This window comes from Phascolarctos cinereus, unplaced genomic scaffold (assembly GCF_003287225.1).
Source record: "Phascolarctos cinereus isolate Bilbo 61053 unplaced genomic scaffold, phaCin_HiC Scaffold_1;HRSCAF=81, whole genome shotgun sequence".
Lineage (NCBI taxonomy): Eukaryota > Metazoa > Chordata > Mammalia > Diprotodontia > Phascolarctidae > Phascolarctos > Phascolarctos cinereus.
In genome coordinates this window covers 235768213-235783132 of record NW_027555514.1, presented here as the reverse complement: position 1 = coordinate 235783132, position 14920 = coordinate 235768213, and the positions used below count along the sequence as shown (strand labels likewise).

Here is a 14920-nt window from a genome sequence, read left to right as displayed (position 1 = left end):
GGATAACTTGACGGCTGTATTAAGGATGAATTGCAGTAGAAGCTATTGGGAGAGGTCTATGTGAGAAGTAATGTGAGCCTGAACTAAGATAGGAGCCACATCAGTGGACAATAAGGAACAGATATTAGAGATCTTGTAGTAGAACTGGCAAGAAAATGAGGATTTGGGGGGTGATTCTGAGGTTCAACCTAGTTGACTGGGAGAAAAGTAATGACCAAGATAGAAACTAGGAGTTCAGAATAGTATATATTAAATGGCTACTATGTTCCAGGTACTTGAATACAAATATAAAAGTGAAACAAACCCTTCCAAACCACAGTAATTTTTCCAACCAAAGGGTCATCTCACCTAAATCCCAGTTACAGTTTCCAGAATTTGACATCTCTCCTTTCACAAACTGAATTTTTCAATGTCCAATGGAATTGGGCTAAAATATTTATCTAAAAGATGTAATCTAGCATAAAATATACTCTATCAAAACATTTTTTTTAAATTTGAAGCTTCAAGTTATATATTGAAAAAAACCCCAATATCCTGTTTTACCAATTCTAATCTGAAAACTGATAAATTTCACTTAAAATGGGGTATGATGTAACTATATTTTATACTTTTATATTTTATAACTCTGTATTTTATATTTTATTCATATATGTTTTGCATGCAAGATAGTTTTTATTCTATTCCAAACTGTGAAAGTTCCCAACACATATAAACAGCATCACTATTCAGATTTAAACTAGCTCACATATTTTATTGATGATATTATGCCATGGGTACATGCCTTAGATTCATTTCAATATGTAAGCAACAATAGCAGCAGCTTATTTCAAGAATGTTTTAGTTCTATACCTGCATTTGCAAAACAGAAGAGGACAGTAATTTCAGCCAAAAGATGTCACATGTAGAACACAATTTTCTAACAAATTTAAGTGACTTATTTATTTGAAAATAATGGCACCATAACAAAGGGGCACATCAATAAACAACAAAGAAGTATATCAATAAAGACTAAGATGAAACTTTTATTTGTATCTATTCCTAAAAGTGTTGCTTTTTTATTAGTTTTTTTCTTTCATAAGCACGATTTTATGACAAATTAGAATACTTGTGAAACTAATTAATCATACTGCTAAAATAATTAACCTTATAAGTAGAAATTACCCATTTCTCCTACCAGTATGGAAAACTGTCTATATAGTTGCATGGTCCAAGTTAGTTATAGTACAGCTGTTCTACAGCTGAGTTTAGAAACAAACAAATGCATAAATCTCTTGTTTTATTTAGTCACCACATAGTCACAGAAATCCTAGTGGGCTAATCCTGGCTGAGGCACCTTGGGAAATACACTTCATGAAGCAAATGTCATTGGAAGTGGTTATGAAGCAGAAGCAAACAAGTAAAGAAAGGATTCTGTTAAGAAAGTCTATAAGGAGCCTACTCCAGCATCCTGTTGCCAGGGCAACTGAAGATACAAAGTCTCAATTTAATCTTTCTTAAAAGTCATATACATAAATTAAATCATGGAATTCTAGAAGTGAAAGGGACTTAAAAGCAACATTATGCATTTTTTAATCAATGAAGAAACTAAGGTTAGCAGTTAACTTGGCTAAAAGCATACTAACAGTGTTAGCTTTATTATCAATAACACCTCAATTTTATTTCAATTTATAATTTGTAAATACTTTCTTCACAATAATCCTGTGGGCAGGTAATGAAAATAGTAGTATCTTCATTTTTAAGACAAAGAAAGTGAGGTTAAGAAGATAAGTGACTTGCCCAAAGTCCCAATACTAGGAAACAAAAAGGAGAGACCTGAACATAAGTCTCCCAAATCCAAATTAAGTTTTCTTTCCATTTTATAATGCTACTTTATTTAAATCTACTATCTCTTCTTTTCTCACTTCTACTCGCTGGAAAAAAGGAACAAGTGGTAGATTATTCTAAATCCAACAGCAGCAACAGACTGCAATGGTCCTCTAGCCTGCTGTTATACCAGTTCAATTTCTTGAATCACAGGGTAATAATATTTCAGAGCTGGAAGGGACCTTAGAGATCACAGATTGTAACTCCCTTCCTTTATGGATGAGGCAATTAATTCCACATAAACTAATCTGCCCTCATACAACTAACCATTAGAAGATTAAGAATTAAAACCTCTGACTTCCAGACCAGTGATCCTCTCTCCTACACTGCTCACTTTCATACTAGAGAGAAGAGGAGAGGAGAGGGAGGGGAGGGGAGGGGAGGGGAGGGGAGGAGGGGAGGAGGGGAGGGGAGGGAGGGAGGAGGAGGGGAGGAGGGAGGGAGGAGGGAGGGGAGGGGAGGGGAGAGAGAGGAGAGGAGAGAGGGAGAGGAGAGAGAGAGAGGAGAGGAAGAGAGAGGAGAGGAGAGGAGAGGAGAGGAAGAGAGAGGAGAGAGAGGAGAGGAGAGGAGAGGAGAGGAGAGACGAGACATAAGCACACGCTCCACCCTCTTCCTTCCTTTTTATCATTCTTGTTATTCACAACTTTATTTTAAGTGCAACCAAGGGTCCATGGACTAATATTTAAAAGTAATTTAATAAAAATATTCAATGTAATTAGTTTCCTTTGTAATCCTATGCATTTTACATTATGCATTTTAAAATGTTATTGTGAAAAGTGGTCTGTGGGTCTTGCCAGATTAACAAAAAAAGGTTAGGAGCCACTAATCTAGAATCTAGAGTAAAACAAGAACTGAAGGGGAAGTTGTAATAGTCAGAAAGGGGAGAAGGAAGGGGAAAGAAAGAGCCTCACACTGAAATTTGAGTATATGTATATCAGAGGACTAAGTTAATTCCTCTGAACTGCAGGTAAAGGAGGGCACTATGTAAAATGGAGCATCTTTGAAAAAATACTCAAAGGCCATTTTTTAAAAAAACTTCATCCAAATGATAGTTTCCTCAATTAATTTTCAATGAAATGCTTTTTTTTTTAAAAAAGCTATCTGTTATATAGATATTATTTAATTTGCCATTAAAACAACCCTAACATTAGGATATGAGAATAGATATTATTGATTGGCTTTATGAAGGAGAGAACAAGTAGTAGAACTGCAGGTATGGTAAGCTATTGGCAAAGTCAACATAATAAAAATGCCCCAACAACCAAACAAACGTTGTATCAAAATGTTATATTTCTCACTTACTTTTCTATCTGCCAACTTCATTTTTGTCAAAATTCCCATTACAGTATTTCCAAAACTTGAATGCAAGAGTACAGGTTCAATTTTACCAAAACTCTATGGAAAAGAGTTGTTGATTCATTACTACCAACCATGTAATAATACTTTTGTGAACAGACCAAAATAATATTTGGGGTAGATTATATATCACAAAAACTAAAATTTAAATTTTAGTTCTAAAAGAATATCCATAATGACAGGCTGTAAGTAATATATTGATATGAAAAAAATGTATAATTCTTTCATTTGTCTAACATAGTATATAAATTAAATGTAATCACAATTTTTCAAACTGATTCACACCTAATTCAACCATTTTGGCTAACATATAGCTAAACAATTTTATGAAAGTAAGTGACCAATGGAAAAGGGGGAAAAAAATATGGTCTTACCTGGTAGTTTCTTTTCTCAGATAATGTATGTCCATCAGTCCTCACCATAGAGTCGTGTCCTTTCCTCACAGTACTGGAGGCAATCAAACAGAACTGTCACTCAAGGGTCGTGTCACAGGAAGGACCGCCCACCAAGTTCTCCCTCTAGAGTGGAATTATCCAAAAGCCGTCAAAATTACTAACATGTAAAAAATAAGAACAGCAGCAAAAATATCCAATATGATACATAAAAAACAAAATGAGAAAAAACTAAAAACAGAACCTTTCTATATTACATCTTAACAGACTCCCCTTTTGTAAACTTGGGGATGGCTGAACTGACTGGCAGGCATGCTCTGTCTGAAACAAGAAATTATCAGGTATGAAAAACTTCCCTCTCTTTCCAACTAAAACTATCTGCCTGAACTCTCTACAAAGAAGTAGTGCAAAGTGAGGGAAAATGGGACAGACAAAAAGTCTGCCCCCACCTATTTACTTTTTTAATAAACACTCTCCTGTCAGATTCAGAAGCTTCTCATAAGGACTGAAGGTGCAGCCAAAACAAATAAAACTTTTAAGTGAATGACCAGTGACTGACTACACAATGTCTTTTTCAAAGCTGGCTTTTCCAATAGTCTAAGAAGCAACTTTTCTAAAGTAAGAAGTTCTACTTATTTGCAATACACAATCACTTATGAAATTTTGGTCAAAGGTACTACCAAATAAAATGAACAGAATGCAAATATGACTATTCTGAACGCTATCATCATTTGTATACATTCTTTCAATCTTCATTTATAAGGCTGAATACATACATACATGTATTATATATGCACACATGCATATGTGTATGTATATATCATACATGTGTGTACGTATGTGTGTATAGACATATAGATATAAACATATAACAGGCTAGAAAGAAGGTAGTACTGACTTCTTAATTTAAAAAGAGATGGCAACCTTGAATTTCCATGGAATGTGTACTAAAAGTACTGTGGCTGTTCAGAAATCCTTCAAGCAGATATAATAATCACCAGAAAAATAACTGACAGTAAAAGTGATAGGTTCAAGATTTCAAAATGAAGAGTTGCAAGGATTTAAAAGCATGATGGTATGTTTTCTTGCCAAAAGTTTTCTCATCTAAGTCAATTTTAACAAAGCCACTAAACTGAGGTATATAGTACCAAATCCTTATCTACTAGAAATCAAAAGAATTTATAAAACGGATGTTGAGGATTAGGAAATGTGGGAGACCTAAAGCATTTTTTCAGGTTTTGTTATGGTTTTCCCCAGCCACTCAGTAAAAGCTTTTTATAGTCTCAACAACCCTTTTAAAATACTCCCTCTCCTACATAATGAATTCATTGTCTATTAATGTTGCCAGTACATCCTGACAAGTCTGATCTTTGAACTTTAACACAAGAATCATTTTGAAGATGGAATACATAAGCACATTAACTTAGATGCTGTTAGCACATTTTAGTTATTGTCTTGTCCAGATTACCAGATACAAGATGTTGGATGGACAACTTAAGGTATTTGTTCTGTGTGTATATGCACTTGTGTGCATGTCCGTGTGTGTGTATGTATATGCATCTTAGCCAGATAGTATAAACGGAATAGTTAAGTTAGCCCCAAAATTAAACAGAAGAATAGGCTGGATTGTCTTCAGGAAACTGCAATGATATTTTGAACGAGCCCAAACTTCATCCCAGGAACAAAGGCTTATCTTTTTAATACCAATATTATCCTGTGTAGTTTTATGGCTGAACAATATTAATTAAAACAAAAGAATTAAAAACTATTACCAACAGAAAGCAGTGAAGAAACAAATGATAGCTGTGAGCCACCCGGAACATGTAACAAATAGAAAATTTTAAAGAACAGGAGTAAAACATACTATCGCGGAAACATAGAAACAAAAGATGAGCTAGGGCTAGTAAGTTGGGAAGAGTGAGGGATGCCACTTAGACAATCAGAGGGATCCCCAGCAAGCTCTACATCATCCTGATGTCAGTAGAAAGCAAGGAAGACCTCCATAGTGGATCTCTTGTGGCAAATTTGTGAAAGAACTTAGTCAAGAATAAAGTAGGATGGACAAGGAGGGAACATCCAAATTGATGAGAACACAAATCTATTGAGTACTGTAATTGTATTCTACTGTATCCCAATAAACTGTGAGATCTTTGTTCTATGGGAGAAACTTCGCAGAAAACTGCCAGGCCAGTCAATCAGACAGCCAATAAACATTTATTAAGCTCCTACAATGTGCTAGGCACTGAGGATGCAAAAAAAGGCAAAAGACAACTCAATGAAATAGAAGAGACAGCATGCAAATAACCATGCACAAACAAGTTATATACAGGATAAACTGGAGATAATCAAGAGGGAAAATACTAGTTAAGGGAGATCAGGAAAGGCTTCCTGTAGAAGGATGAATTTTATCTGGGACTCGAAGGAAGCCAGGGAAAGGCAGAAGCAGGAGATGAAGAGGGAGAGAATTCTAGGCATAAGGGGCAGCTTGTGAGAGCCAATAATGAAATGATTGAAGCACCTTTCCACAAAAAGTGGTTATGATGAAAAGAATATTACAAATAGATAGCAAGTTAGTCCCAGAATTAAACAGGAGGAGAGTAGGCTGCATTGTCTTCAGAAAATTGCAATGCTACTTTGAAGTGGTGTTATTTTTTAAAAATTTTTTTTTTCGAAAAACTACAGTGTTTTTTTTCAAACCTACTGATCATTCAGAAAATTCTTATGTGTCCTTATGAAAATCATACAATTCCATTAAAATAACTTATAATGCCATGTGAAACTGTGTCAAAACCTTAAAGAGACTGCACAATTATTTGTAATCTATCTTTACTACCAAGATGCATTTTTAATTGAAATTCTAAGATACTCTTTCTCTTCAAGTCTGACTGTCATATTTTGAAGGTTTGAGCAAACTATATAGCTCTAGAGCAGAGGTTCAATCTGATTAGTCATTAATAATATTCATATGAGGTTTCACAATGAATTATCAGGATCGCCAAAGAATAAGTCCAGTGTAAAGACATAAGGACAAATGATTATTAGAAATGTTAAGCAGCCAAGAAAAACAAGCTGTGATAACAATTTATCTTCATTTCAATTTAAATTTTTCTTACTGTCAGGGATGAGATAGGGAATAAGTATTTCTATAGTGCCTTCTATGTTCTAGGCACTAAGCTAAGCACTTTACAAATATTATCTCATTTGATCCTCACAATAACCCTGTCAGGAAAAAGCTGTTATTATCCCCATTTTAGAGCTGACGAAACTGAGGTAAACAGAAGTTAAGAAGTGATCTGCCCAGGGTCACACATGTTAATAATATTTAAGGCTGCATTTGAACTCAGTTTTCCTGATTCCACCAGTACTCTATCCACAGCTGTCTCTCAACTGTCAGAACAAACTTTGTGGAGACTTTATATATAGTTATTCTATTTCATTTCTGGAATTCTATACTATTAAAAGTACTGCTTTGCTATTAATCTAGTCCCAATAAAGAACTCTTAAAATTAATGAAAAGCACAGAATTTTGGTAATTCATAAGCAAGGAGGAGCTTCTCTTTAAAGTATCTGACAACTGATTTCCTAATGATTCATACAAGGAAAATAAATTCATATCAATGTTTTGTTTACATGTGTATATCTAAAAAAAATTCACATAAAATAATATTCAACTCTTTACCTTGTATCTCATTAACATCATCACATACAAAATCATTAACTAATACAAAAATGATAAAGTTTTCATTACAGTTAAGTATAAAATATTTTATCACTGATCTTTTAAATTGTTCTGTCAATTTAAACGTGGAGTGAAAAAGTAAAAATACAAACAAAAAAATTTAAAACTCCTTTCTAGGGAATTTCTAATTTTGGCCAAAAATGGGATATCAAGGAATATCTTAAAATATTTTCTACCTTAGAGATCCACTCAATGACCCCCATACATACTTGTTCCATTAGGAAACCAAGATTTTTGATCTACCCTGCATTCTCTTTCCATGATCTCATTAAGTTTCCATGGATTCAACTATCATTTCAATGCAGACAACTCCCAGATATTAACATCAATTAATATTAATATCAATATCCAGCATAAAGTCTATCTTCTCCTGAACTCCAGTTCCAAATTGTCAAATTACATATTACATATTTTCATAAGCACATCAAATTCAATAGTCAAAATAAAACTTATCTTTTTCCCAAATATCTTTCCTTCTTCATAACTTTGGTATTTTGTTTGAGGGCACATTGTCTTTGCAGTCACCCAGACTGGTACCCTTAAAGTCACACTCTGTTCTTCCCTCTTCCTACCTCCTCCTTCATAGCCAATCAGTTGACAAGTTTTGTTAATTCTACCACAATATGACATCTCACACCGCTGACCTCTATACTCACACACCTGCCAACTGCTCTGATTCAGGCACTCCTCATCTGTCATCTGAACTGTGCAATAAGTTTCTAATTAGTTTCTCCAACTCGTTTCCAATCTCATCCCTCTCCAACCTATCCTCCATTTGGTTGATAAACTGATATTCCTGAAGCAAAGATCCCTCTCGCCTCTAGGATAAAATACAAAATTCCCTGACTTTTAAAGCCCTTTATAAACTGGCTCCATTTTACCTTTCCAGGAACATTAATGAATTTCCTTAACATACTCTTCAGCTCAGCCAAACAGGCCAACTGGCAGTTTCCCTTCCACATGTCTTTGCAGAGTACCACCAAGCCTAGAATTCACTTCCCCACTCACTTCAGGGAATCCTCAGCTTCCTCCATATAGCCCAGCTCAACTGCCACAGGTGGCTTAACATGGTACAACAGGGGGAGAGCAATGAAATGAAGAGCCAAAAACCTGAGATGAAAACAGGAGCTCTGCTGCTTACTGTTTCTATGACCAAGGGCAAGTCACTTTCCCTCTGGACCTCAGTTTCTTCATCTTTAAAATATGGGGATAAGTTATATTTAAGCACTATCTTCCAGTACTAAGATAGAAATTAAGATCTATAATGTTAAGATTTGCCGCCAGTTATAAATATTCTCACCCCCAAATTATATCTACTTTTCTTACATTCTGTATTTCTTTTTCTATGTATATATTGCTTTTACACAATTGAATGCAAGCTCCTTGAAGGCAGGATCTATTTTTTTTTAACTTTCTCTGTGCATAAGAAAGTGGCTAAAACATAAAAGCAAATATTTGTTGAACGTGACTAATAATCACAACCACAATTTACAAAATAAACAAGAATTTCCTATATGAAGACTTGGTTTAAAAAAAAAAAGGAAGTTCTGTTTCTACTCCTTTTTCAATTGTATCAAAAAAGTTCTTCAGCAACTCATGTTTTTAAGATACTTTTTGGACACAAAATCAAGGAACACACCTTTTGTGAAGATGAATGATGATGAAGAGGATAAAATAAGCTAATTAGATTTTAAGGCTTTTATATTGTTTTTTCACACAATCCTCCAAGTCAGGGGGAAAGTTCCCTCTTTGTGTCAGCCTAAAGTCTAAGGACCACTAACAATAATATTTAAAAATTCATAAAACACACAGGACCACAAAAAAGCCAACCACTGAAACACAATGTTTTAAAAAACAAGTACTGGGGGAAAAAAGGGAACAAAACCCACTTTTCACAATAAGGCTGTAATCTCCTATAAGGCAGAGAACATGTCTACTCTCTACCATGTGAAGTTTCATAAGATGGAGAATAAAAAGTCCATTTATATAGATAACAATGATTATTTTTCTACTTTCTCTGAACTAAAGTTTTAGGTACCAATTCCTTTTGTTAAGAAAACATTCTATGGGTTATTCCCACAAGACTGTTGAAATAAAGATGTAATCCTTGGAGATCTTGGATTTAACTCTCCTCATATAGTCAAATTCCACTTTATCAGAGGCTGTGCTATAATAAAATATTTTATGCTATGAAAGATAATATATTTACCATAGGTAGTGAGCCACTGAACTAAGAATCTAAATCAACTGAAATACTATTCTGTTTTCTAGAAACAACTACTTAGATTTGAATATACAGTTATATTACCAAAGGAAATAAATGGTTCTCCACAGAAAAATAGCAAAAGCTTAACAACTATGTGAAAGATTACTCCAAATCACTAACAATACAGGAATTGCTAATTGAAAAAAACTCTTAGGTTTTACCTCAAACCCCAAACTGGCAAATGACAAAAATGGAAATAGTCAAAATTGAAGGAGCTGCACTGAAATAGGCACACTAGTATATACTGTTGGTGAGACTGTAGCTATTGGTCCAATCGTTATGGAATATAATTTAGAATATGACTTGGATGTCTAAACCCCAAGTAGAGATAACCACAGCTAGTTATATTCTCTCAAGAACTGGAAACAATGTAGACAGATGTGAAAATAACTAAACAAACTGTAGTATATGAGTGCAATGGAATATTATTGCACCGTAAGAAATGAATTCAGAGAACCATGGAAAGACTTGCATGAACTGAAATTAAGTGAAGTAAGCAAAACTAGGAAAACAACATACACAATGACTAAAACGGTGTATATATAAAGGTGACAACAACAAAAACAGAATTCAAATGCTGGGTAATTATGACAAAACACGGCCTAGGAAAAGGCTTGAGAATCCACCTCCCTCTCTTTTTGTAAAAGCAGGGGTTAGGAGATAAGCTAGGCCCAGATTATGGGTATTAAATATTGTATATACCATCAGATACAATTACTGTGTTGTCTGACTTACCTAAACTAATCTTTTTTGAGTCCTTTTTCATTCTTTGTCATAAAGGATGACTAACTGGGTAAAGGACAAAAAGGAATGAAGAAATGAAGGTGATGCAAATATAAAAGATAGCAATTTTAAGGGGGAAAAAGAAAGCAATTGATAATGCTATGAAAGTGAACTAGCCTTACTAACTAGAAGTCAAATGGCAACATCAAAAGATTTTTTTTATACATAATAAAATATCCTATAAATGACAATGTTCCTATGATGAAAACTTTTCAAATTATGAAACAAAAAAAATGATATAGATTATCATTAGTACAATCTCACAACTAAAGGCTTTGGTCTGAAACCTTCTAAATTTGATTTGTTGGCTTGATATTTGTTGGCTTGATATTATCTTCACCCCAAAGCTATGAGAAGTCTCAAATCCAAATAAGTTAAAGCAATTTTTTTCTTTAAATATCAAACTTAAAACAATCAACCAAAATTGACTAATAATTTATTTTTAAAGCTATATAGCCCACTGTTAGAAACTTTACTTGGCAAAGGAAGAAAAAAAAAAGGCAAGACTGAATTAACTAGCAATACCCTAGAGAACAAAGACAAGTCTTAAAAGATAGGCCCGAATTGTCCTCCTTGTGATGTGAAGCCAAAGTGAAGGTTTTTCCTGAAGATATTTTTGAGAACCAGTAGTCTTAGGTAAAGGTGGATGGGAGTCTGGACAAGGATACTAGCCATATTAAGTGGAGAGAAGGGGAAGGATGTGAGAGGTATTGCAGTGATAGAATCAACAAGACTAGGCAATTAACTGGATAGGTGGGATGGGGAGAGTGAAGAACAGAGGATGACTACACATTGTCAACATGTGTGACTAGAAAGATGGTGATACCCTCATCAGAAACAGTAAAACTGGGAAAAAGGATGGGTTTGGAGGGAAGAATGAGTCTTCATTTTGAACATGTTGAGGTTGAAATGCCTAAGAAATATCAAGTTCAAAATGTCCAATTTGAAGTCACGCACACAGAGATGATGACTGAACCCATACAATCTAATGAGGTCACCAAGAAGGAATAAAATGTAGGGGTTCTTAACCTAGGGTCCATAAACTTTTTAGAAATATTACTGATAAAACATATTCCAATATAACTGGCTTCTTCTGTAATCTTGTATATTTTATTTTATATATTTAAAAATATTCTGAGAAGGGGTTCATAGGTTTCATCAGACTGTCAAAGTGGTCTATTACACACACACAAAAAAAGGTTAAGAATCCCGAGTATAGATAGAGATAAGGGCCCAGGAGAAAGCCTTGGGTACATCTAGGATTGCTGGCTGAAATATGGATAATGATACGGTAAAAGAGAAATCAAACAATTAGGCAGGTTAAGAGAGAATACAGTCCAAAAGAATAATCAACAGTGTCAAATGCAGCAGAAAAGTCAATAAAGATGAGAAAATTTACAAACTTTTGTACAAAAGTACCTGACAGAGCATCTCTGAGACCTTAGGGCAAATCACTTTAACCTTCTTCCACCTCAGTTTCCTCATCAGTAAAAGGAGGGAGTCGAAAGGCACTGCCACAGTGATCGCTATCAGCCCAAAGTCTAAGACCCTAAAAGAATACAAAGCCACATACTCTGGGCATTCAATAAATGCAGAACGACTCTAAGCTCATCAAGGGCACTTTATTGTTGGATACCTATTGTCTAGCACAACACTGGCAGCATATGGTTTAAACAAATTCTCCATGAATAAAACATGGTTGTATCAACAAGATTATGAGTAAAGCTGTTGGGGTATTTTTATATAGAGGAAACTATCAGAGTGGCTTTCTGTGTAAGTAATGGAACTACCAGTTAAGCCAAAAATTAAAATGAAACTTACAACTCAAAGTATAAATCTTAAACCCTGCCCAAATCCTCTCTAATTAAGCACCCAGGAATACTAAATAAAGAGAAACTCTACTGACTAAAATGTGTGCATGTCATCTTTCAGAAAATAAATGTTACTGAAAATTTATAAAAGTCTAGGTATTTTGAAGCCATCTTTGTTTTTGAGTTGTTTTTCAGCTGCATCTGACTCTTTGAGACCCCAACTGGAGTGTTCTTGGTAAGGATACAACAGGGGTTTGCCATTTCCTTCTCCAGCTCATTTTACAGATGAGGAACTGAGGCAAACAGACTTAAGTGACTTAACCAGGGTCACACAACTAATAAGTATCTAAGGCCACATTTGAACTCAGGAAAAAGAGTCTTCCTGACTATGGGCCAAGTACTCTACGCATTGTGCCACCTAGCTGTCCCTTTTGAAGCCACACTGAAATAACTACATTAAAATTTTTTTTGAAAATGTGTAAATATAGTCTTATTTCAGTACTCATTAGAAAATCATAAAGATGAAAGGGACTTTTTAAGGAGAGTAGGGACCAAGAGACTTATCTACGAGTTTTTCCCTCCTTCACTTAGAAGCCATTTTTAGGGGAAAAACTAAAAGTCATTGGGGGAGGAGGAGGGGGAGAGTTGTTTTCTGCCACATTTCTGCAGGTTGGTTTCTTCCCCCCAGGCTTTCTTCACATAACACATAAAATAAAATTTTAATATTAAATTAGTTACTATTCAGAAGGAGGGTACTGGGATTTAAGTTGATACAACAATCTATTCTTTTCAGATATCTCAAATTAAATATTATGTGCAAGATACTGTGCTGGAAACTGAGGACACAAAGACATGCTATGCTGCTCAAGAAAAGCTAAAAGGAGAAGGGAGGCAGATGGCCAAAATGCTCTGCCACATGGGAGGGTAAGAAAAGCACAAAGCACACAATCTAAGTTGTCTCCTTCATTATATACTAAATTCATTGCCTTATTCAACCAATAATTAAGTTATCCTATGTTGAAGGTACAGTTTAAGGTGATGTGATTTCCACAGAATGAGGCATGCTGGTCTTAATCTCTGTACTTTTCACAGCAGGAATAACATTTTCTCAGGTAGCTCATTTCTAAGATTTGAGTGACCAGCTCCCTACAAAATGACAATCATCATTCTCCCTCCCACTAACCCCTCCAAATCAGTTACCCCTTCACAATCTATCTACTACCATGAAAATAATACCACACACTTCCTCCATAGTTTTATCTGCCCTTACCTTCACCAGCCAATCCTGATCTATACCACCTACTTTGTCCTTCCCATCTAATATGCAAACAGACTAACCTTATCCAAACAAGAGTGCAATATCTCACTTCCCTAGTGAAAAATTTATATTGGTATGCCTTTGACTAAAAAAGGAGCTGGAAGGAAGGAAAGTGATAAACAGTATATGACACCTGTGTGCCAAACACTGTGCTAATAAGTGCTTTACAAACATTAACTTATGTGATCCTCACAACAACCTCTGAGGTAGGGTGAGACAACAATAAGCCTAAATTAAGCCTTTACTATTCTAGAGGAAAGAGACAGAAAGTACTCACTCACACTGTTGTTGCCCAAGAGCTAGACAGCATTCCTTTCAGAAAATCTCAACTAAAGCAGCCTTTCCCTAACTCTGTAGTTGTTTTTCTTTCATTTTCAAAGGACCAATGAAAAGGGTAGAACAGGGAGCTTATGGTAAAAAGTGGTTATCGCAGTGCCTGGCATATAGTAAATGTTTAACAGATGTTTGTTATTTGTTCTTCATTTTTGAAGAGGACCAATGACATCACAAGTCATCGATGTCTTGACTTGCAAGTGAAATGGATTTAAGTGATGCAGAGCTACACAAATTTATCAGCTTCACTCTCTCTTCCTGAGCCACCAAAGCCCAATGACAGGACAAAAGTCAAGATGGTGATGGCCCTGGATGCTCTTGGTATCGTTCATGTCTGAGCAAGCTCTAAGCACTCCACAGAATCTGCTTCAACCACCTTCATGGCCATTGAAATTTGTTCTCATTTGCCCATTCCATCAGGGGAAGTCTTCACATGCTTAGAATAGATGTGCCCTTAACTCAGTGATGGGTTTGAGGTCTATCAGTTACCATCAGTTTACCAGGATACGGCCACTGTACATGCTACAGTTTCTTGGAGCCACAAGTAAAAGGTGCATGACAGGGGGCCACCGAAGGTAGATGAGCAGCCTTGAAAAGGGTCAGCAAGCCCTCACCCCAGAGGCGACAGTCCTCCCTTAACACCCCATACAACCCTTACTCTATCAGCATATCGATCACTGACAGGTTTCTGGCTCAGTACTCCCCGGACTCCCCAAGACAAGGGGAGGAACTACCTATGGGGCACCATTAGGTCTGCCAAATTGAATCCAGCTGCCTCAGCTGAAAAGCTTTAGATTCTGAACAACTAGCCCAACAAAGTTAATCCCTAATTTCTCTCCTATATACACTCTATATTCCTAGTTCTTCTTACTCTCTCATCTATTAGTGGTTCCAAAGCTATGGGCATGTTTTGTGTCCACAGTTTGCAGTGTTTTATTTTTTAAAACTGATGATTTATTTGTAGGAAAAATAGTCTGAAAACTAATCTTCACACAAAAGTAACTTTCTGAATTCTGGCTACATGTCTCAGATTGTCTGAGAAAACTATAATAACAGTTC

General features: G+C 35.4%; 1 protein-coding gene across 1 annotated transcript in view; it reads right to left on the bottom strand.

The window, feature by feature from the left end:
- Positions 1-14920, bottom strand: part of CNOT2 (CCR4-NOT transcription complex subunit 2) — a 183157-nt gene that overhangs the window by 101553 nt on the left and 66684 nt on the right. Inside the window, 1 exon segment of the mRNA XM_020990249.2 lies at positions 3594-3666. Coding sequence (XP_020845908.2) covers positions 3594-3666 — 73 coding nt within the window.